Source organism: Ornithodoros turicata, chromosome 5 (assembly GCF_037126465.1).
Source record: "Ornithodoros turicata isolate Travis chromosome 5, ASM3712646v1, whole genome shotgun sequence".
Taxonomy (NCBI): domain Eukaryota; kingdom Metazoa; phylum Arthropoda; class Arachnida; order Ixodida; family Argasidae; genus Ornithodoros; species Ornithodoros turicata.
In genome coordinates this window covers 81,435,891-81,460,111 of record NC_088205.1, presented here as the reverse complement: position 1 = coordinate 81,460,111, position 24,221 = coordinate 81,435,891, and the positions used below count along the sequence as shown (strand labels likewise).

At 45.8% G+C, this 24,221-nt stretch overlaps 1 protein-coding gene across 6 annotated transcripts in view; it reads right to left on the bottom strand.

Annotated features, from left to right (window-relative positions):
- The window catches only part of LOC135394971 (gamma-aminobutyric acid receptor subunit beta-like), a 144,188-nt gene that overhangs the window by 21,983 nt on the left and 97,984 nt on the right, over positions 1–24,221 (bottom strand). For all 6 annotated transcript variants that reach the window (XM_064626101.1, XM_064626104.1, XM_064626100.1 and 3 more), the window contains exon 5: positions 2,941–3,023. In XM_064626101.1, coding sequence (XP_064482171.1) covers positions 2,941–3,023 — 83 coding nt within the window. The remainder of the gene's footprint in view (positions 1–2,940; positions 3,024–24,221) is intronic.

The window sequence follows — 24,221 nt, the reverse complement described above, 5'->3', positions numbered from 1 at the left end:
GTCTGGACGCATGGCAGGGTACAAACTGCTTAGGCACGTCATGCTCCACGAGATATACATTAAAGACGGTGAGCCATCTGTTGCGATTTCGGCACACGTTAGAGACTCCTCAGGTGAGCAAAATTAATTCACAGTCCGACGGCGTCGCTCATAAGCATAGTTGTACCGAATCGTAAGCCGACTAATGGAGTACCCGACTATTCGCACAGTAGACTGCCGTTGTGGAGAAGTGTGTGTACACCTGTGACCGAATTTTGTGGAACGCATGACATGCCCAAGCTGTGAGCAGGGTATGTAACTACTACCAGTGGTTGCACTGCGCAAACTTTTCCACCGGGCTGTTCCTTTCGAAATTGGCAAGTTTTAGCGAACATGCCGAATACAATGAACACTGTCGAACATCTAGTGACTCCGCTGCTTGGTGAACAGATATAATCCGTAAACGCAGTGAAAAAAAAAAAAAGAAGAAAAAAAAGAGAAATCCTCCGAGAAAGAGGACTGCGCAAGTGATGCGGCGCCAGGTCTGAACGGAACAGATCAATAGGCTGGCAACATGCTCACACTCCTCCGCCCTGCAGCCAATGACGTTCTTCAAAACCGACAGCTGGCACCGTACATTTGTTCGTGACTCGCGAGATGGAAGCTATGCGAGCAAAAAAGTTTGCTTGTTTTGTAGCCTGGCTTGGCGACGCAGAAATATTGAAAGTACCTTTTCGTTTGCGTGTTATCGGCTTCTTTGTTCCATTCTTTTTGCTCGGTCGATACGTGCAGTTAGGCGTGATTGTTGCTGTGGGAGTAAATTCCGTTACAATAAATCATTTCAGACGATGTTGTACATGTCGGGAAGAGTGCGGTGTATGTTTTTTTTCTTGCTTTCTTTCTTTCTATCGCACTTTATTTGAGTGTTACCACTCACTCAAAGCTCTCGCTTTTACGGTCTCTAGCACAGCGTAGTTACAAGAGATACTAGCGTAGAACAATTCTGAAAGGGTGTTTCATTTTTGTTACGCCAAGATCCGAATCGGCATTTCGACTAATCCGCTGATTCGGACAAGATTACCAGGACTACAGTTATTGTTACCGATTACCACGATTACAGTTGAGAATTATCGCCCTGTTCTACCGTGAACTCTTCTTTGAGCTACACTCTTAAAAATGAACTTCACCGCATAGCACGCTCCTAGCCAACCATCATCTCGAATGATATCGTTATCTGCCCTGATTTGTTGAAAACGGGAGGCGTACGCCTTTTCTGTGACACTTATGCTGTTCATAATTGTCACAGAAAAAGCGTACGCCTCCCGTTTTCAACAAATCAGGACAGATAACGATATCATTCGAGATAATGGTTGGCTAGGAGCGTGCTATGCGGTGAAGTTCATTTTTAAGAGTGTAGCTTCATCCATCATACGTCATCATGCAAAAGGAACCAGCCAATCACATACGCTACATCCAAACCGAAGCCAACTGCAGCTTTTCACGATTCTCGCTATAACGACAATCAGCACTGTTAGTCCAACTACTGACAACCCAACCTACCATATCGGTGGCTCCATCTACGACAGATTTCCGAGCCGTGATTTAGCGCCAGACTCGGGGGCCGTAAACAGTACACGAGAAAGCCAATTTTCTTGCCGGAAATGCAGCTTTTTATTTCTCCGAACACACGAGCCAGTTGCGCGAAACAGTCTTGGAGAAGGTCCAAATAACGGTGGCTGCAATACCAATCCTTTCACGCTATTCGGCCCGACACCTAATGGCCGTGGGCGATGATGGCTGTTTGGAAACGTATCTACACTGGCGCCTTTTCTCTTTCCTTGACAGCTTTACTGGGTTTATGACGTTCAACACAAACAAGAGCAATATCCCATCTCTTTCAGAGGCACGCCATTACGCTCCTGGCAAAGAGTTTTGTGGACGCTTTTGTTTCACCGTCGGCAGAGGAACAAAGTGCACAAAAGGTCGCGGAACGAGGCTCAAGGCTGTTTGCAATGTGGTCTGTGTGTCAATTTTTGTTCCTTCGCGGAAAGAGCGGAAGTTGCGGCAAGTGATAGGTTGCGAGTAGAGCGCACGATACGAAATCTTCTTCCAGTTCACATTCGGTTCTTTATTTATTAGAATCCCATCTAAAATTATAAGGAATAATCGCAGCCAGGGCTAGCGGGATATATAGGGACGTTCGGCTAGAGTTTGGCACGGCGACACTGGCGCCAGCTTTCTTCCCTGGTGGCGGGAGGAGGAAAAGTTTTCCAGCATATTCTACAAGCGTAGAAGAGGATATTGGTGATTTCACACGTCATCACCTGAATTGTGTGTGTTCGACCTAGCTCAGTGAATGTATACAATGCCTGATGAAATAAGTGCGGCAAATTGTGAAATAACTGAAACTTATCCTTGCCAGCAAAGGTGGCACTGGTGGCCGTGAACGAAGGCGCCCCCTGGGCAGCCGAACGACCCTATAGCCCATCCAAGCGAAGGCTGTATTCGAATATAGTCGATCCAACCCGAGTCTGTAGCCAGAGGAGCAGATTAAACGGTATCTCATTTCTAAAATCAACGTCATTTACTTATTAACAATAGTTCTGTGCTTGTATTGAGACGCAGCCAACATCGTAAAGGACCATAACAAATTTCAGCAAAGATTAGCGGAGTATAGTCAATCGAGGACAAAACTGTAGCCGATTGTAGACGATCACAGCCGTTTATACAGGGTTCGAAGGTCCTCATTGGCTCAGGAACATGAGAAACGTGTTTCTCGTGCGGTCTTCAACGTCCTGTAGATGACGCCACGCGCTTTGCAAGCCGTTCAGTGTACACGATACGCCGTCCACCGATCGTCACCGTATCAGTATATATGTATTTCGAACTTTGAAGCATAAAAAGTGGGAAATGGAAAGGTCACATCCTGTATGCGCAATACTGAGCGGGCGTTTCACTTACAGCTTTCAATCTCAATTGTGCATGCCTGCCTATCCATTGGGAAATATCTTAAGTCCATGGGACAGCTTGCAGTCACCGTTAACCTGTAAAAGGAAAGAGAAAGCACGTGACTAAAACGCACGAACATTGACCACACCTGGAATTGTCGCCATTTCTGTCTATGCAACTCGGTCAGCACTTGTGATAACATTTGCACTTGGCGCTGACAAGTGAGCTTCACTTCATAACACGCTATGGCAACTTGATGGTGGTGCTCCATCATAATGTATCGTAAAGGATACTTTTCACTTTCAGATACATCACCACATGGAACAAGCACTCACATAAGCTGCATCGCCAGTAACCACGTGCTCTGTCATCCTTGCGCCAGTAAAGTCACATCAAATCAAATCAGTAATCATGTGATGCAAGCACAGAGATTGCGGTCATCAGTCACCTCACGAGTCATTAGGAGAAGCAAAAGCGCAGACGGACTCCACCAGGTACCATCATGGAACATCACCAACACTATCATAATGTACCAGACGCAGTTCAACACGAGTGCCGTTCAGCCACACGTTACATTTCGGATATTTATCGTTTTACCTCTACTTCTTTAAGACAAACACATCTTCAAATGGCCATGCCCTTGGCAGCGCGAGTGGATTGTTCTAAATCTTCATTTTTTCCCCCTGAAATTATCGAAAAGTGGGATTCATTACCCCCTCTGTGAATTTGTGAATGCTCTGTCCCAGCGTTATTCACAGTAAGTACTGCACTGTCTGTCTGTTTATTTCCTCTCCTGTTTTGGTCCCTATATGGACTAACAATATGTTAAATAAATAAATTGATGATGATGATGATGATTGAAAGAAAAAAATGGGGATTGTAGCCCTCATCACGAGGGCCGGCTACCCCAGATGGCCTAAGGAAAGGAATGCCAGACACATCCACCCACACCCACTGGAGATGTCGCGAAGCGGCGATGAACGCCACAGACAGGGTCATAGCCCGTCTAACAGCTTGGTGTCCCTTAAAAACAGTGTAACTACTCGCAACGCTTGCAGTTGAGTGCTCGTTGGCCATGGGCCCAGCACCTTCTGCACTCCGAAGGGTCGATTGTCAACCCGGCCTAACGCGGCTACAAGTCTGTCATTTGAACATTTCGTAGGCAAGTGAAATAAATATTCTATTCACAGGTCTGTCACGACACGCAGAGTATCTTGGGCACATAACTGTAATATGTTCGACGTCTTCGATAAATAAATAAATAAATTCCTTCATACATGTTACATATAGTCTTCAGTGAAGACTGTAGAACGTTCATACACGCGCGTCAGTATCAACGTATATAATATTAAAGCCTCATCTTTTACGACAAAAGGAATATGTTTTTGAAGCAAAATGCGCGTAGCCATGACACAGGAATGCGACTCCTCTTAGCCGAATACGCTCTAAGCAAAAGACGAGGCTGTATCCCGCTTTCGTGTTTCTATGTGGGCTTCTTTGCAACCGTTCGCCTCGATGGATCACAAAGAAGAGACGCATTTTTGGAATTGGCTTCGGGCGTCCAACGTGCCGAAGGCTCAGATACGGAAGACGTTTTTTTTTCTTTATCCGCGGGCCCGAAAACCGTGTGCCACACGAAAGGTTAAAGGGCACGCCGTTTGCCCTGCACAAATAAGAATTGCGAAGAGGCTTCGCACGCTACTATTGGCAAGGACTCTTTGCTGATTGCCAACACGTGCTCTAGAGGGAGGATCGAGTGAGACAGCTATAACAGAAAGGACAAAGGAAGAAAGAAGTATTGAGCGAGAGAGAGACAACCATCATCGGCGTCATCATGCGTCTCACTTGTACTTTATAATGTGCTAATTTAACTAATAAACTAATTAACTAATAAATAATTTTTAAATAAATAACTAAATTTAACTAATTAACTAATAACATTTAACTAATATAATGTACTTTAAAAAATATAATAATAATGATGACGATGCTTTTCATAGACGTCACCAGCATTAAGAATTAGGACTGGCACACATTAAAAACGTTCACGTCCCCACCTTAACAGTATGCAGTTTTATTTTTTTATTTTTCATTTTGGAACAGTGATAAAACTGCGAAGAAACTGCGACTATAAAAGGCACACGATGTGGACAGACGAAGCGAGGTGTTTTTGTTCAAACAAAACACTGCTTGCGTCAGGTGCTTCAGCGGTTATCCTAGAATCCACAGTATTTTTGAAATTATTTTCTGGTTTAGCACCGCGGTGCAAGTGGGGGAAAACCTGATGCGATTCGATCCCGTAACCACCCAGTTCCTAGGATGGCATTGGAGTCACCACCTATTTGTTGATACTGTATCTGCTCAGCCACCCCACACACCATATTCGTTTAAATTCCGCGCTGAATGAGCGGCAAACCGACGTGGACTGATGAAGAGAGAGAGAGAGAGAACAGAAAGGAGGAGTGGGGGACGGAGGGAGGGGTTAGTCTGCGTCCTGGGCCGACTTCAAGGGGAACTGTTACGAAACCTCAGACAGCACAGTCGGTGCCAGTATTGGAACCCGCGTCACCTCCCAGTCTCGGCGAGGAAGTGCTCATCACAATGACGTAAAGAAAAAGTTTTGAAGAAGTTGTACCATGGAGCACAAAGATTGCAGTATAAGACGGTGAATAAGTGCAGTTTTTTCGTACAGTTCCAATATCACAGCGACGCATCCAGGCAAGCAGAGCAGAAGGGGTAAAGCCGTACGACAGCCTTTCAGTCTGACCTTTGAATCCCCTGCCATGAATAGTCGCGAGAAAATGGAGGCACAGAGAGTCAAAAAACCTCTCAAGATCACGTGACCTCTCCCCCCCCCCCCCTATATTAAACGGTGCCTTTAAACGGAATTGTGTACCGAGAGCGAGCCGAACGTGCCTGCCCTTCTAAGAACGCCTTCTAAGAGTTCTAGATGGTTGCATTTCGTGGAACTCGCAGTCTGCATGACAAAAGGAGGGATTTGAAAGGGTTCGTGTACTCTACAGCGTTCGACTATACCTCGATAGGATATGGCACTCTAGAATAGTTATTTGAGTTTCTGCCGTCATGCCGTGACGGAAGAAATGGCAGCGTTTTCAGTATATAGTTTCTCGGGCTGCGTCGCTGAGAGATGTGGTTGCTCGGGGGAATATTCTTGCCGAGCAGTCTGCCTGCCTATATGGCAGCAGGGTTGTTAAGTAACTGAGTAAAAGTAACTGAGCACTGGTATTAAGATACTTTTTGTGTATCCGGAGTAAAATATCGGATACATTTTTATGAAGGTGCTTGTAAGTGTAACTGAGTTACTTTTTACAGGAAACTATTACTCTTTTTTTTAGTGCATTTCTGAGTACTTTGGATTCAGGAGATGACCTACAATAGGCATCAACAGCGCAAGTTAAGCGGGGACACGAGTGATGCAGCTCGCAACCCTGTGAAGATCGATAAATTGTATAGATAATCCAGTCCGTCAAACCCACCCAGTCGGCGCGGTCACTGCTTTCTCACTCGCTCCCGGAGCAGTGCGAACTTGTTTACCAAAAAAAGGCAACGGTATACCTTCAAGTGATGTGTGTGCTCTGTGCACTCGATGCCTCGAAGACTCCTCAAGCAGTACCCACACTGAACGATGCAGAAATGAACCAGATTTGTGATAAGTTTAACGTTCTTGGTTTTACAAAGGCAGGCTATGACTTTATTGGGGAGCATATGCATGTCATGACTAGAGCTGGGATTGGCCGAAAAAAAAAAACTAAAATCGGGACAAAACCAGGACAGGAAACGCTGAAAAAAAAATCGGTGCACTTTCCGTGACGACATACCCATCCCGTAATATGTCCAAACTGCTTTTATTATAGCTTGAGCTTATTTTAACCTGTTTTGCATCGCCGAAACCGAGAGTCTATATTCTCGTGCGTTGAAGGATATGGTCGGGAACATTTCAAGCGTCTTTTCGCTCAGGCTGTGCCTTCTCTCCGTTAACACATTCTTGAAGTTTGAGAACGACCGCTCCACTTCTATACAGAGACGACATGCAAAAACCTGAGTGCTCGTTTTGCATCCACATCACAATCGCCATTTAGAGTTCTTGATGAACATACCCGCTCTATGTCGCACAGGCGCAGGTGCGGCACGCGCTTTCAGTACAGCAGTTGCCAGCACATGCGGCCGAAATCCCGACTCCGCATACGAGAAACGGCGAAAAAATGCAAGTCTCGCCCCTTGTCCATGCAATAGCATTATCAACTGGTGAAAACCACGTCGTAAACAGGCGTGTCTGCTACATAGCGGGACATTTAAGAGAAAGTCTGGACAATCGGGACAGTCTGTGATCTTCCGGGACACTCAGCACAAATTCGGGACAACGAAGTTGATGAAAACCACATGCAGACCGCTTGGTATACGTATTCTCGTAGTTGACACTATTATCGGGACATTTTTCAAAATCGGGACATGTCAGGAAAATCCCAGCCCCAGTCATTACATCAGTAGCACGTGCCTTTAATTTGTTGCAAACGGAGTTCCATATGTATAAACGATACTTTCTTCCGAACTTAACCGTGCTTCAAACAAAACTCACAGGATTGTCACGTGAATGCATGAGGATTAGATTAGATTAGAAGTAGAAAGAAAAAAAAAATATTGTGCACCTCAGGTAGAGAACCTTCAATGCAAGCATAAGAGAGCGGTTTCACTCAATCAGGGATGGGCAGTATTTAAATACACAGTAATTAATATAGCATTTAAAATATAAGTACATGAATTTATATTTTGTATTTACATACAGACTCCAAAATGTATTTATAATTGTATTTTAAATACCAATTTTTGTTATTTATTGTTGCAAATACTTTGTAAATACTCCTAAATATGCAAGATACTGACTCATATATTAAATCCTGCATTTGACCTTTCGGTAGGAGGAGGAGGAGGAGGAGTGTCGTTGGGAGGAACCCGAGAGGTCTGCCTGCCTGATTAGGCGGCATGTTTCTCGGGAAGCGAAAGGTGGTGGAGAGGAGGAGAGGAAGGGGTGAAGTGGAAGACCGAGCGGAATCCGCTCGGGGGGAGGATAGCTGCGTCCATGGGCCGACTTCAGGGGAACTGTGCCGGCATACGCCTATTACACATCTGAGGGAAACCCAGGAAAAACCTCAGCCGGCCCGCGGATTCGAACCGCGGACCTCCCAGTCTCCAAGCGCACGCGTTACCGCTGCGCCACCGGAGCTGGTTGGCCTTTCGGTAAGAAGGGCAAAAACGAGTTTTTAGAGAGCCGCGCAGTTATGCCGTGCTTTCGCAAGCACGCACCATGCCATGCCACAAACCGCGAGTTTCTCACGCAAACACATCGGCGAGTTTTTCACGTTGTTGCGGACAACGGTTGGGACTACCTGACTACCTCGTTGTACGAAGTATCTTCGTCAAATTTAATACGAGCCTTTCGGCACCAGTGGAGAGGTGTTCTCCTTTGCGATTCTGATTCTACGGCCGAACAGATGACACCTAGAAGATGCAGTCTTCGAGAAGCTTCTAATATTAAAATCGCCTTGATAATCTAACAAATAAATGGAATCGTTCCTTGCTGATTTGTTGTTACGATCATTATTATTTCTCGAATTCCAGATGACATCTTCCTCACAGTATTTACGGTAGTAATGGTATACATAGTGAGAGGGCTACAGTGCAGCTGACTTAGAGACACTGAAAGTGTTATTCTGAAATGTTGATAGAGCGGGTTGATAGAGTGCAGGTGTTGGTGATGCGGGCTTAGTCAACACCACCTACAGGGTTAGTCTACCAAACGTTACACATTTCGATCGCATCGCAAAAATAGAAGATGGGGTTTAACCAACCCCAAACTTCGCAGACAGGTAGCCATTTGTCTCAAGTTTTGTTGGAATTTTTTGTGAGCGCTATGGTCCTCTAGAAGAAAAATTAAAAATCAAGCAAAATCTCACTCTGTGCATTTTCTATGGCCTATCTCACTCAAAAGCCGCCATTTTCTCCCGTGTGCGCCTCATTTTCATTTCTCCGCACACAGATGGCACCACCGTACAGAACAGGAGGATTAGTACATAACGCCAGAATCGTGGTCAGAATAAGCATGTCACATCGTTGCAGGCAGCGCCGCCTGTGTGAGGTGATATGAATGTGAAGCAGAGACAAGGAAAAATGGCGGTGTTTGCGTGAGATAGGCCATTGAAAATGCATGGGGCGAGTTTTTGCTTGATTTTTAATTTTTTTCCTACATGACTATGGTCCCTACAAAAAATAACGATAAAACTTGAGATAAATGGCTATCAGTCTTCAAAGCTTGGGGCAGGCTAAACCCTGTCTTCTATTTTTACGACGCGATCGAAATGTGTAACGTTTGGTAGACTAACCCTGCCTGCTATCTCGTCGACGTGACGTAACTCCTAAGAATCAGCCAATCAGGATCGTGTCTTCATCAACGGCGGTAGCCAATCACGAACGTGCTTCCAACGGTCGTAGTCATGAAGACGAACCACCGTCGTCCGCGAGTAGTGGTTGAACGTCCTCGCGTACTTAATGGGAAAACTTTTAAATAAATCGCAAACCGGTCCGATATCTTTCTCGAGACTGATTTTCTGGAAAGCGTCTCGCATTTTTTGTCTACGGATTCTGGTCTACAGGCTCCAAGTTAGCTCCAATCATTTGCGAGCCCTTGCCAATGCCAGTTCTATTGAGTACACAATTGAGTACAGGATTCGCCATTGAGTACATCCTCGACAATTCTATGGAGTACAGAAGCATGTCCTTCATTCCGACGCGTGATTACAACGAACGTCTAAAGGCGAATAGAAGAACGCTTTGTACTTCACTGTTAAACGAAGAAGACATATTTCCTACCTAGATTACTCGGGTACTAGAATACAAGGAAGGATGGTTGTTTGGATACATGCATAGTTTGAGACTGATGAGTCGAAGAACGAAGAACACGGACAAGGGAAGTACTACATTGTTACCCTTGGAAACTACAAAAGCGATCCAATCGGAGTACGTTTCCCGTCTTAAAGAACAAAACTTCGTACGAGAATTATTTCGTACCGCACCATCAGGCACACAATAGCTCGCACGAAGGGGAAAAAAAAATATGTATATACATATATAGCGTCAGTCCCCGTTTAATTAGAAGCGCATTGTTATATTCCTTTCCGCCATTCCTAGAGAGCACCAGACATCTAATGGAGACTATACGCGCATAAAGAACACCAGAGAGGAAGATAAAAGAAGAAAGAGGAAACAGACCGTCAAGATCTGTGCTCGCTCATACAGAAAAAGGACTGCGACGAGATAATGGGATATTCCGGGGGCAGGAAAATGGCTCAGTATGTTTGTAACAGGATGAGTCCGAAGGCAGAGAAACGTTAATCCTATCGGAGCACATCTCCAGGGATGTCCGTTTGCACCGAACGCTATACTGCTGCCGTACTTGCTACGCGCCTGGACAGTAAACATGGAGCGAACGGATGAGACCACAATAAGGGGAAAGGAGGAAGCTCGTTAAGACGACCTGTGCATGGGAATTTATCAGCAGGTGGAATTTCCTCCGGCGATGTTGGACATTACGTGGTCCGTGGATTACGTGCTGGTTGTTATGTAAATGAGGCGCGGTTCGGGAATTGCTCTCGTCCGATATCGAAAGGTAGAGGGTGCTGCGGTGGGGAATAATCCATACGCATTATACGCGTATATGTTCCTTCCTATCGGGCTCCATGCGCCTACGCCAGTGAATGAAATGTTTCTTTTACTTGACCTTGTGTTGTGTTTTAAAGTTCCATGGAAGAATCAATTACGTACACCACGAGGCATGTGCTAAGAGCAAAGCAAAACTGATAGCCCGGTTCGAGCAAGTACGGGTTTAGCGCGAGTGATCTCGAAAATGGCAGTATAGAAAGGCACAGCAGTGTGCTTCTGGATTTAGTACAGGTGCCCTGGTTTCTATATTTGACAACATCATTGTTGTAGCAAGAACTGAAACGTAAAACATTCAATGTCCACCCCAAGAGTCGTACTTTTTCATGTTTTCCTTGTTTGTTTGTGTGGACTTCGAGCAGACTTCGAGCCGACTTCGAGCCGACTTCGAGCCGACTTCGAGCCGACTTCGAGCCGACTTCATAGCCGACGTCGTGTCAAAATGGTCGAATGGTGTCAAATGTCGCAACTTAGCATAAACACAAGGAAGACCGTACTCACGCATGGAAAAAGAAAACAACACTTTACTATACAATTAGCGACGCGGTACTAAACAAAGCTATTCCGTACAGATATCTAGGAGTATATATTTTCAGTCAAACCTTTCTTAGAGCGTGCGCACAGATTCGATTGCAAAAATTGACATTACGGAGATTGTTCCACCTCAAACGAATGCTATGGTATTCCACATATGATGTGAGACTATAACCCCATGCAAATCACTGGCTGTGCAAATAATGCGATACGCTTATGTAGTCTGGGATTTGTGTCTCGTAGCTCAGGAGAGGAAATCCGAAAGTGTTCAAAGGAAAGCCGCCCGGTTTAAGGTCTTTCGTACAACTGAGCAGAGTTGACCCAGCGCTCGCTTTCCGCATGCCAGCACATATCTCTCGTCAAGATGCCGCATTACTTCATCGAATGCGCCTCGACGTAGCCTTCACAGGACAGTGGCGCTACCGCTTGAGACAAGTTGCCTCTCCCCACTGCAGCCACTGCGGTGCTGTTGAAGATCTCGAGCACATTCTTCTCCATTGCCCACACTACCAACCTTCCCGCTCCGTACTCTCCGCCTCCCTCAACGAGCTAGACTCCCGCCCCCTCTCTCTCACACAAAATTGCTTGGTCCCTGGCCACATACGACACACCACTGCTCTGCCCTCAAGACTCTCTTCACCTTTCTGGACGCCACAGGACTTCGATCCTCATTGTAACGGGACCCATTACTTCATTCCCCGCTTCACCTCCAGCAATGGGGTAGAGCATCGCCCCTGGCGATGGAACTCCCCACCCATCATCCCGAAATAAAGTTGTTGTTGTTGTTGTTGTTCTTCGCATTATCCCCTACATTTCTTCTCATATATGTACACACACATGCATACAACACAAGTACGAGGCAGCGGCATCTGATGAACATGGTGGAAAACAACGGTTATGAGGCTGAAACGCACAACAGACGAACACAACACAAGACACCTTAATCTTGCGTTGTGTTTGTCTGTTGTGTGTTTCAGCTCCTCAGCGAAGGGCTGCGGAAAAATACAGTCTCGTTAACGTGTGTGTTGTCTTTGTTTCTAATCTCTCTTAGGCAGCCAAAGCCAATTAGCGATTGTTATGAACTTTTTCCTTTTTTTTTTTTTTCGCGAGGCAGAGGATCACCGTTCCTACTCTAGTAATTCAAGCGAAATGAGATGAATCAAAACCAACACCCCTCTGGGAATGAAGAATCTTCTAGCCCCTTTCGGTGTTGACATGTTGCTTCTGATCTATTGTTAGCAATGCGAACATTTCCATGCGCATATTTCATCGTAGCCCTGTCATAGGTAGTCCCAACCAGCGATTTAGCGTAAGATCCCCAGTCCCGGCGTATTCTATTCGAAGTAATTCTTTAAAGGAGGTAAGAACTCCTGTCTGCATGTATTTAGTTACGGGTTTAATAGATGTAATATTGTCCTTCTACGTTTCGTAATTCTGTTTACCAATTTATTGTTCAATTGTTCTCCTTCATAACTTGTGCAGCGTTAGTACAAAAACGCACGCTCTTTCGTATTCGGGCGAGTAGACGCACCGCCGTCCATCTATCCATCGTTACGTTATCTGAAGAATTGTAGCACCCAATCAGGCGCCAACGCGGAGGTACACATAACGTTCTGCTTTACCCTCTTCAAGATGAACTTCACTACATGGCACGCTCCTAGCCAACCATCATCCCGAATGATAACGTTCTCGTCTCTGATTCGTTGAAAACGGGAGGCGTATAATGTAAAGCACAAGAGCTGCAATCTGAGAAAATTTGTCTATCCGATAGCTTGAGCCCTCAGTACTTTTACGTCCCCAAGTTTAGTTCCAATTACGCTAATAGTTTTTAGAAAATTGATATCGAAAATTACGGGCAACACTGTATCGAAGTCGCCACGAACCGCGCATTGCTCGTCGAGTACGGCGGCAAAACTACATTACTACATTACAAAACTACATTACATGCATGCTCATAACACTGTGTCTAAAACAAAAGAAGTCGGCTACGTGTCGGCTACGTAGTCGGCTACGTAGTCGGCTTCTTATGTTACTGCTCATGATGACTACGTAGCCGACTACGTCGGCTTCTTTTGTTACTGCTCATGATGACTACGTAGTCATCATGAGCAGCAAGCCAGCCGGGGAACATAGGTCACTGTTGCTCGACAAATTGGGGATTATTTCCCATCAGATGTCGCCCCGAGCCGTTTTACCGCAATTTTACTAGCAGATTAAAAATATTTAGCGTTTCCTGGCACATGTACAACCTGTTGTGTTGTGTTGTGCTGACAGTGTGTGTGAGTGACTGACTGACTGTCTTTGCTCCTCATTGTTCTAATTGTAGTTAGCCATTTTTGTTTTTCAAAGTGATCTGGAGTAGCCGGCTCTCGTATATAGTGAGTGCCTATTTCTCATTTTTTAATTTTTCTTATCAACTCAACTCAACAACGAACAAGCTGTTCAACTACGACGCCAACATAACCTGTCTGTCTGCTGAATTGCGGCACCTTTAATGGGGGCCCGTTCTTCAACGTCTGCAACGACAGCAGTATACGTAGTATGGAAGTATGTACAGTTCGTGCCGGCTGAAACAAACTTATTCGGTGTCGATGATACTACGTAACGCACGTGTATGATCTCGAAATCCGTTTGCCGTCCTCGCGAAAGCTCTTCATCTATATACAATCAGTGCAAGAGCTACAAAACATTGGCGCTGCAGTAAGGCTATAGACTCCCGTGTTGTGAAATCGCGTTTCACCAATAGTCGCCTGTTGCTCGTAAAAAACGGGCAGCAGAACAGACGACAGGCCGAATTACATAGCAGACACGAGGTTCTCTTTAAGTTTACTCTGACCTGAAATAAATTAGATTACGAGGCGAAAAACAGGCAACGTTCGCGGAGGAATGAAAGAGCACAGAAAAAGCGTTGGCTACTGTTGTAAGCCTAAGCTTGAAGCTAATGCGATTGGGCGCCCTTCCGTGGCCACGGTAAACAGGCTGCCGTTCGATGGGCCAACTTTGCAAGAGTTGCGGCGCCTAAACGTGACGCTGAATTGAAAAGGCCCTTATTCTGCGTTCGCCGATGAGAAGCATGATAAGGTGCGCCGCGGATATAGGAGTTACGAGCACAGTGTATTACGCAGCGACGCCTTTGTGGGAAACGCTTCAGAAGCAAAGGTCTGCGCGGAGGCATTAAATTTGGTGCCAGGAATAATTAATGAAACGGGGGTGGATTAATGACCGCATTGTCAGGTCGGAGCGTATGATTGTAGGCAAGTTGAGATATTTCTTCCTGTTCTGATTCTGTGGTATCGCTCCCGTGTACATGCGCGATTTCTATGTGCAATGCCTCTATCGCACGGGCGTGTCAATGGTCCTTTAAATGAACGATGATCGAACTGAACGGTAACCGGACGTTGCTACAAAGTCAGCTTGCATTACAACTGGTTCGGATGGTCCGCGACTCGATGGAGGTTCGTGAAACGCCACTGATGCTCTCGAGGGTACTCGAATGCTGTCCCCCGCGGCTCCCATGATCAGCGAACAAGCAAGCGCTAAACATGTGCACTCACTAAACCTGCAACAGGTGCTACGAAAAGTCCCGAAACTTTAGTGCTACAGCTATCACGGCTGTTACATGTGGTTGGCATTCGCAAATTTATTTCTACTCTCAACATCACGGAGTCATAGAAAAATGCATATTATATTAGTAGTTACGGCTAATGAACAATTCAAACACTATTTAAGTTCTAAAATCGTTTTTTCTTACATTTTCCATCACTACCATGATTTCCCATCATTTTCTATCCTATAGAGCCAACAACAACTACTACGTGAATGACGACAACATGAGGTGTTTCACCGCAATAGAGCCAGGGTTGTTAAAGGTGGGGGGGGGGGGTCTATTTATTTTCACAGGAAAAGTCATCCAGAAAGGACGGCTTGCTATTCCTTATTAAATAATTCCTCAGTGCGTATTCCTGGGGTAGTTAAGAGTAAGGCGATGTGGGGTCAGAGGTCACGAGGTCTTCCGCCGTCCCACACACGATGTGACAGGCTGCTGAGGAGACCGCTATCACGCAGGTAATAGAGAACCGCCGCGGTTACACCACTGCTCCGTGTGCCAACTTCCAAGTAGTGTTGCGAGAGAGACGGCGTATCCAAGGCTGGTCAGGCGAGACGTGAGCTTGTCGCGGAAGGACTTGGAACGGCGGCAGTCGAGAAAAAGGTGACGAATATCTGCCTCAACGTTGCAGGTAGAACATAAGGGTGTGGCTTGCATAGGTCCATTTTGAACAGCAGTGACGGAGTGCGGGCGACGTTGAGCCGGAGCCGATGTATGGCAGGTTCTTCCCTCCTTGAGACGCGACCGCAGATAGTGTACTCCATCGTTGGGTCAATGGGCCTCAAGGATGGGTTGGTCCTGGCAGCGTGCTTAGCAAACAGCTTTGTGTTGACAGTAAGGAAGCGGCGTCGCTGTAGTCTGGGGCAGGCGGATGTCGAGATGTGTAGTCCACCAACCGGCTCTAACGCATGGGCACGCTTCGCCGCGGTGTCAGCGCGAGTATTGCCGGGGATGCCGACATGGCTCGTAAGCCATTGAAACCACACAGTGTGGCCGGAGGACAGGAGCTCATTGTATATTACGAGGATCAGGGAATGTACGTCGCAGGCTATCTTGACAGAGTAAGATTTCAGGGAGGCACATTTATCTGTAACTCAGTTACATTTCTGAGTAACTTCAGAGTATTTCTTGTCATCATCAACAACAACAACAACAACAACAAAAAAGAAGAACATGAGCGACAGCCGTCATTAACAGGTGGCGCAATTTGGCTAGGCAACCTGACCTGGGTGCTTTGCAACCAGTCCCAGCACTGAAATCTGTATTTCTCAAATATAACACTGCGTTGCCAAGCAGTGCCCCGTGGGGCAGTTGTTTAGCTCGGGGTCTCGTCTCGTCAGCACAAATCTTCGAACCCGCCTGACGGAGAAGAATATTGAAATGACTGCTGCTCCTTCGTGGTGGTATGCAAATGAAGCGAAATGTTAAGAAGGGGAGCAAACAGGTTAGATAAGTTGCCGGCTTGTTAATGTGTACTATCTGGTCAGCGTCCAGTCTCTTTTCTTGAAATAAACATATTTAATGGTCCATATCTGGGTTGTGTGCAGAATCCATCAGAAAGAAAAGAAAGAATGAAAAACATTCTGCATTATCACATCATGTGACCCAAGGTAATCCGCTTTATTAATCATAATGCAACTAATAACAGCTCGCTAAACCGAGCCAATCAATTTAATGAAAAAAGTGACCGTAAAAGTACTGAGTACATTTTTGGAAGTGTATGTATGCATATCAGTATATTTTCTGGCACGGGTTATCCGTAACGGTAACTACTTACTGTACTTTTTAAAAATAACTTTAACAACCCTGCTATAGACGGCCTTTTTCCACTTAAACCACACAAACACTTAGGCAGACGATGCAGATGGTCGCGCGTCTAGCGCCATCCGGCGTACAACGTGCCAACCTCTCAAGGAATGCTGAATCGACCCGTGCGGCAGCGGAACAGCGTCAATGGCACTCTAAATATTCAATGGCCATTGCCTTCAAGTGTCATTCAGTTGTGGTCCAGCAATAGCGTATAGGTAGATAATTCAACAGCGGTATAAATGGTAGACGCTTATGAGCTTAAAAAAAAAAAGAAACACGATTTAGCGGTAAATGCGAGAGGAATGCGTTAGCCATTAAGAGCCTTTTCCGGTCCATACTTGACTTCCGGGTATCCTCTTCCGGTCTAAACCCAATTTCCGGTTGTCCACCCCCGGTCTATACTTGACTTCCGCTGAGACACTTTCAATTACTATATGTAAGTCCATTTAATTAATCTTTAATTGGCCTCAATTACTTTCAATTGCCCTTTAATTATCGAAGGTAACCGCAGGTTATGTGAGGTAGTCTTAAATTTCATTTAATTCCCTTTAATTGCGTTTACTTGGATGTCCCCCGAATATCGGACCATGACGCGTACTAAACCCTCTGTCCCCCCACTCCCCCTCGCTACGCTCCCTACGTCTGTTCACGTCTGCACACTGCTCGTTGATTGATTCATTCACAGTGCTAACACGGAATAATAAAAATAAATAAATAAATCGTCAAACGTTTCACCCGCGTCATCTCATATAAGGTCTTGTGGCGACTTTCTTTCTGATGTCCTGCTACAAAATTAGTTGAAAGCCTTCACACCAGTCTTGGGAAAAGTACCAGTTACTACAGGTACAGAGTAACTAAGTCACAGGTACAGTTTCATTGCACAGTTAATAAGTAGTTGGGTTATAGCTATAAGAAACTTAGTTACTCTACAGTATCTTTCCAAAATGGCAAAAACAAGGACTCAAGTTCAAAACCTTTTATTCTAAATTCTTTACTAGTGCAATGTGAACTACTATTAAGGAGGAAGTACCTTCGGATCTGCTTATTCCACAAATTCTTCTACACTACATCCCTGAGTCAGCTATACATCATTCGGGCCCGGTATATTTCTCATCGCACCGATCACAGTCTGAAAGTATCACGTACAATCTCTCGCACCGAGTCCCTCAGACACTCTTTCATACCGCTCGCCGAAACCGAGTGTAACTCACTCCCACAACACATTGTTGACATCGCACGAGGGCTCAGTAGGCCCTCGTATCTGTCGATTGCTGTAGTAAGAAACCGCGCATGCGCTAAGGCACTGTTAAAGCGTCCACCTTTCATTGGCACTTTCCATGGGGAGTCACAAAAAGGCGAGCATTCCGACTGTAAAATAAAACTATGTATTCTATGCCGAAGAGCTGTTAGGGTACTCATGAAGAAATACTCGTCTGTCTCTTTCCTTTTGAGTGTTCAGACATTCGCAGAAAAGCATGTGACAAAAAATGCGTGAGATCAAGGTTCTAACATTTTTCTCACGCCCTGCCAGCGTCGCATCTTATCAGCCACATAGGATCTGTCTCAAAAAAGGATCCACTCAACAACAACACCAACAATAAATGATGGAAAAGTGACGATGATATGGGATGTTTCCCCGTAGTGGCCACAGGACCCTACCCCACTTCAAAAAGGTTAACATGAAATAATAATAATGGTGCCGTAACCTTACACGTAAGATTAGTCTGCCTATAGTATGGCGACATGGTGCACGTGCAGCAGATTAGGACTGCTGATAATTTCTCTACTATGAATGGTAGGGTTACCGCTTCTGATTCGGTGAGCGAGGGGGGCGTACGCCTGTTTGTAGCAATTTGGATATATGATAATTGCTTTTACCACCGTTTTACTACCCTTTATCAGACGCTATGTTGACTCAGGTGGTAACTGTAGAAGTTACCACCTTTCACACCTTTTTTTTTCTTAGAGTATATAGCTACTTACTTTCAGAATCGTATGTTCTTCCCAGTAATTTGTGAAAGAGTTCGCAATTTCTTTCACTACCCTCTGCCGTATGTTATTCTTGGCCCGTAGCTGTGAAAGAATGCCAATGTGAAAAGGGTGCAGCTATATCACCGCTGCTCCGAAGCAAGCCAATGGTGCGTCCACCACATTCGGAATTTAGCTCTCGACTCGCGTGGTTACCCGTGGTAACACCTTACTACCTCACTGTGCTAAGATATGCTCGCAGTATACCCTCGCACAGCAGTACGAGGGTGGAACTCTAAGCCTCGTAAAGGGCTCAAATTCAAGTTGATTTTTGTATTGCTACAATATAAAACCTTACCATTACTCTCATGACAAGAAAACAGTTCTGTGGTCAGCACACAAAAAAAAAGAAAAAAAAAGAAAAGCGAGGCACCACTCGTCACAAAAAAGACAGCTGCTCCCCATATCACGAAAGACCATTCCCTCTAACAATTTCTTAACGAATCGTGCGTATTCATCGGCATACGCAAAGGAAATATTTATCTTTACGTCCCCAGTCTTTAACTGAAATAGCAAGCATTCCTTTTTCCCGCGTTATCCTCTCTTAGCCCGTTGCGGGGGTAAACGAGCAAGGGGAATCGCCTTGGGCGAATATCGTCTCCGGGATTCATTACGGGCCCTCTAATTAGCCCAGCAATCCGGATCTAGGCCCGTTCCTCCAGCGTCACGTCTGGCTGCCTCAATAAATGCCCTTCCTTCATTCTCATACATGGAAAACTTTCGACCAGCAATAATTGATTGATTGCCTAGCAATACCCGTAGGGTATCAGCTTCGCTAATTCGGAGAACGAAGCCGTCCGAGTATTTGTACGCTGCGCATAGAAGTACGCTTTATGTTCTCCGCGTGTTGATGAGAATCATTCGCGTGCGGTTGATGACCGTGATGCTCATAGCGCAAGTTCGATACAGGAGGGCGCATGGACTGTTTTTATAGTGAACGTGCCCACGCGCGGAGTTGTGCTGGGTTCATGGGTAGTTGCAGTTACTGAAGGAATTGTAATTTTCGTGTGGTCACTACTTGAGGGAAAGTGAAATTTGGATCAAACATGGTTTCTTACAGGAATCATTGTGTTAAGAAAAACCTGTGGGAAGTTCACTTTCGCAGTTTTTACTTTGTAAGTCTCTTCGATTTGACCCTCAGTTGTACGTAGGATCTAAATGTGTAAAGCATCGTGTAAAGCATCGAGTAATGAGTTAATGGTCTTACAACTCATAACGATGATGATGATGATGAAAAATGGGGATGTGAGTAGCGACGAAGTCGAACTGGCTATCCCAGGATACTTACACGCAGACAATACAAACAGATGAACGGGTTCAAGTGATGGAGTTCCATATGTAATTCAAAGCTTTCAACCAAGTGAGTGTAAAATGTTGGAATCGCTGGGGGCGCACACAGCACACACAAACACACACACACACAGAAAGTCGTAAAATGTCCATAAGTCCGGTTGTACGCGGAAAGTCTTCGAGTGCCCTCAGCGCCTTGACGGACGACTGAGGACGTAAGAGTTTCGCGATGTCGAAGACTCATGAGTCAACACGAGACAGGCTCGCCTCTAAAACCCTTCGAGTGTCAACGTATTTCCGACACCTGAGAAGGATGTGTTCTACGTCCACTACAACGCCACACTCACTGCAGTTCTGAGAGTGACGCTTGTCCAGTGTGAAGAGAAGACGTGCTCTGTACGGTACATTGAGTCGTAGCCTATGTAGGACAGTCATATCGTTTGTCCCGTGAAGGAAGGTGGTGATCGAAAGTTAACTCTGGGTCGACCCTGTAAAGAAGCGAATCCCGAGAAGATCCTGCTAGCCAAAAGGTGCTGCACATTTGTTGCTTGAGCAGCATCCACCCTGTATCACCCCTGGTGACATAAATGGGCATCTTGTACTACCGATGGCAGAGATGCCGTAGCGAACTATGAAGACAGAGACTGTGACAGACACTTTGAGTCACTACAGGTGATCCAGCGAGCAGATGGGGAGTGGGTAAGACTTAGTGCCAAGGGGACCCCACAAAGTTCAGCGGCGGAAGCAGAGGCGACGTGAGGCAGCCGCACCACTCTTTCGATATTCGCCTCCGGGATAACAAACGCACACGAGGAGCCGGATGATGTCGTAGATGCATCCGTTAAAATCTGTATTCTGCCTGCGGTGTTGTTTAATAACTCAAGACTGGACTGGCGAAGAACATGCGTTGGCGTAGCCTTCTTTCCCGGAAGTCCAGGCGCATTAATTCTTAAGTCTTGAGTCTGTAGAGCCCACGTTCGGATATCAGGCAATGCATGTGGCTTGTGCTTCGGAATAAGACCACGTTGTGACTGGATAGTTCGGGTGAAGGAAGAGTGGTAACGTCTCGTAATGGCTGGAAGCTGAGCTTGGCGATCGTGGCGCGTTGCCAACCGCACGTAGTGGCGGAACGTTTCTTGCGTCCTTCGAACGGACAGAGGTGGTTTCCCGTGCTTCTGCAATGGCTAACGCGTTTCACGTCGCTGGAGGAAGGCGAAGACAGGGTTTAACGCCCTTTGCAAGGATAGACTCTACGGCTTTCTCTTTGCGGTAAAAGGGAGGTTGTGAGGCGAGGGAATGTGATGAGCTACTATCGGACTTATAAGAGATCGGGGAATTGTGAGCATTGCCTGCGGAAACTTGCCCTACCGGGAACCGCATAAGTAACGGAGAACATTAAGACGACTCTCAGCTCTTGCTTTTAGATAGCAAACTCCCGCAAGACCCACGATCGACCCACGACCCAAAAACCCACGATAAACTCAGATAGGGAGCAATCCCGAGAAAGCGGTGATGTCATACACGACGTACCTGATGTTGACCAATATGTAGTTCAAATCTCTTAAGATGGCGACGCGTAAAAGGCAACATCTCAGACTTTTCAGAAGACAGGAGCATGCCTCTCTCAAGGGGGAGGTATACTACGCGGTGAAGCGTATAGTTTGAAGGCGACGCTGTAAAGTAGGCCACTGCGCTCCCGATGACCTTATGCAGATGTCAGCCGCGTAAAGGCTAATAAATACCCCTCGGGACAAGAGACTAGGCGGTGCAACCATGACGACATTGAATATTAAAGTACTGAGTATACGCTCCCATGGTCGTGTCGTCTTCTGCGGTTCTCATGAAAAGAGACCGACCATTAAGAAAATCAGCGAGGAGCGCGGGCCAGTGATGTTGCAATTCTACAGGTCGTGAAGGACATAGTTGTAGCTCGTCGTATCATATGCAAACTTTATGTTAAAAAAAAAGAAGTAAAAAAGAACAGATGCTGTAAGTTCACCGCGAGCTCTAGCTTCTTCAGTGTGAGTGGCCGAGTTTATGATGCAGTCCATCGAGGTCTGTGCCTCTCTGGAACCTGTTATTTCAGGAGGCAACAGACGCCGGGACTCCAAAAACCACTCCATTCGGTGTAGGATAAGCCTTTCCCTGATCCTTGCAACCGAAGTTCCTGGTAATCCAATTGCACATCCCTCCTGAGCGATTTTTCTGGGTTGTAAATGACTTTCGAGCTGACGACGTGGCCTTTAATCGGAAGTCAAGTCCTCTTAACAGAAGTACCCGGAAGACGGTGCAGTAACTAGCGTGTTAGCTGACTGCTGATAACATGGCTTCCGAAGTACCGTGTCTACCGTATACAATCAACTGATAAGATTCTGTATCATGCACGCTGACATTGGTTCCGTTGTAGGAACGGTAGCTACACGGTGAAGTTATCAACGGTATACTAGCACTCACTACTGTTCAGACTTATCCACGCTTTACCTGGAGCTGTTCATAGAAATTGCGCACGAAAAATCCCATTGTACGCACCGGTCATATACCTCGTGCGTTTCGTTTTGCATCAGGGAAATGCGTGTTTCAATCTCTGTACGACTACGAGCCTTAGGTTCGTCTGAGACACGACCCTATGGCTAATGGGATAGTTGTGGAGAAGTAGCGACCTGACAACGAAGGAAGAAAGTATTTCTGTCTGCTTACACTGCTTTTTGTGGGCTGGTAAAAGTTACAATCGCATACATTCGATGACTAAGTGAGGCTCTTTCTTTCTTTATTTGTACGTTAAAGGCTCCCTACAGAGTTATTACATAGCATCTTTTTTACTAAGCTGTACGGAACGCAATAAAATCATCAAACAGTTGCGAGGAACAAACAGATGAACGGGTTAAAGTGATGGAGTGCAATAGAGTTAAAAGTATAATACGTCAGACAAATAAGGCAACAGCGGCCGCGTAGAGTGTAAAAAAGTCTAAAGAGATATCCTGCTAAATAAATAAGAACACACTACAAGATATATTTGCAGGATAACCGCTTGGTCCTTTCGGCATGATCCCTCAAAACTGGTCGGGCAGGAGCCAATTTTTAAGCTCTCCTCCGTCGAAATGAGCTCGTTATGCGGCGCAGGCGATTGAATGTAACAATGCCATGGAGTTTGAGAGTGTCTTGACACGATGCCATGCGTGTGAAGTGTCTATCTGCTTTTCTGTTTATATCTGTTGTCTTTTCGTGTGTCACTCTCCTGTTTTGGCCTCATTAGGGACTACGTTAAACCAATACTAATAATAATAAAAAAAGAAATGCGGTAGAAAGGTGTGTTACGAAAAGAAGCAGACATTCTTCTCGTGGGCGCTCGCTTGCTCCACCCTCTCGGCATGATGTTCGAAAAAGTACTCCCGGGTTTCGGCACCAAAGTGTTACGAAAAGAAGCAGACTTCAGGGTTGCGACCGTCTTTACTGGCCCGTATCATACATGTAACTCACTCGAGCGTAACCCGTTCTCCCCCGTTCCGTGCACCCATGCTCTCTTCGTCGTCGCTTCCGCTCAATCCCTAACAAGGTGACATAAGTGTTACAGGAAAGCTTTAAGTAAGATACCTAAAAATGATACCTATGATCTACTTAAATGATACCTATGACGGGATTAAATAACGGCTGAAGGATTCCATGACACCTTTTGCCTCGCATACTTGCGCTGGAAATGTCTTATAATAGTGCCAATATTACACTGCTATACCATATTACGTGGTGTATAACATAATTTTGAACTTCAACAAGAGTGGCTGTGCTACGACTGCAAGACCACATACCACTTGGTGGTGGTGGTGGTGGTGGTGGTGGTGGTGGTGGTGGTGGTGAAGGGGCTTGCCGTTGCCGGCCTCACAGAGGCCACGTACCACTTGCCAAGCTTTTCCTACTCCTGACAGCGTGGCATCGAATGACGACCGCCGTGACCAACTCGCGGGAGCGAAGTTTCCCTTATCTGCACTATCACAAGCCAGCCCTCGGGTTATTAGTGAGTTTTAGAGGATTGTACGCTATCGCCTATGCGTACGTAAGGAATAGCGTTGGTGGTTATGCGCACGCGCAAAACAAAAAGAGAGCTTCGCGCATTGCGCAGAACCACTACGCTATTCCCTACGTACGCAAAGGCGATAGCGTACGATACACTAAAACTCTCTATTGACGCATTGCGTCATTTCCTTATCAGTACACCACTTACGGGAAATGCACATCCCTGGGCGCTCTAAATAGATGTATACAAATGCTTCAATCCGTCGCATCGCAGTCACAAGCAAAA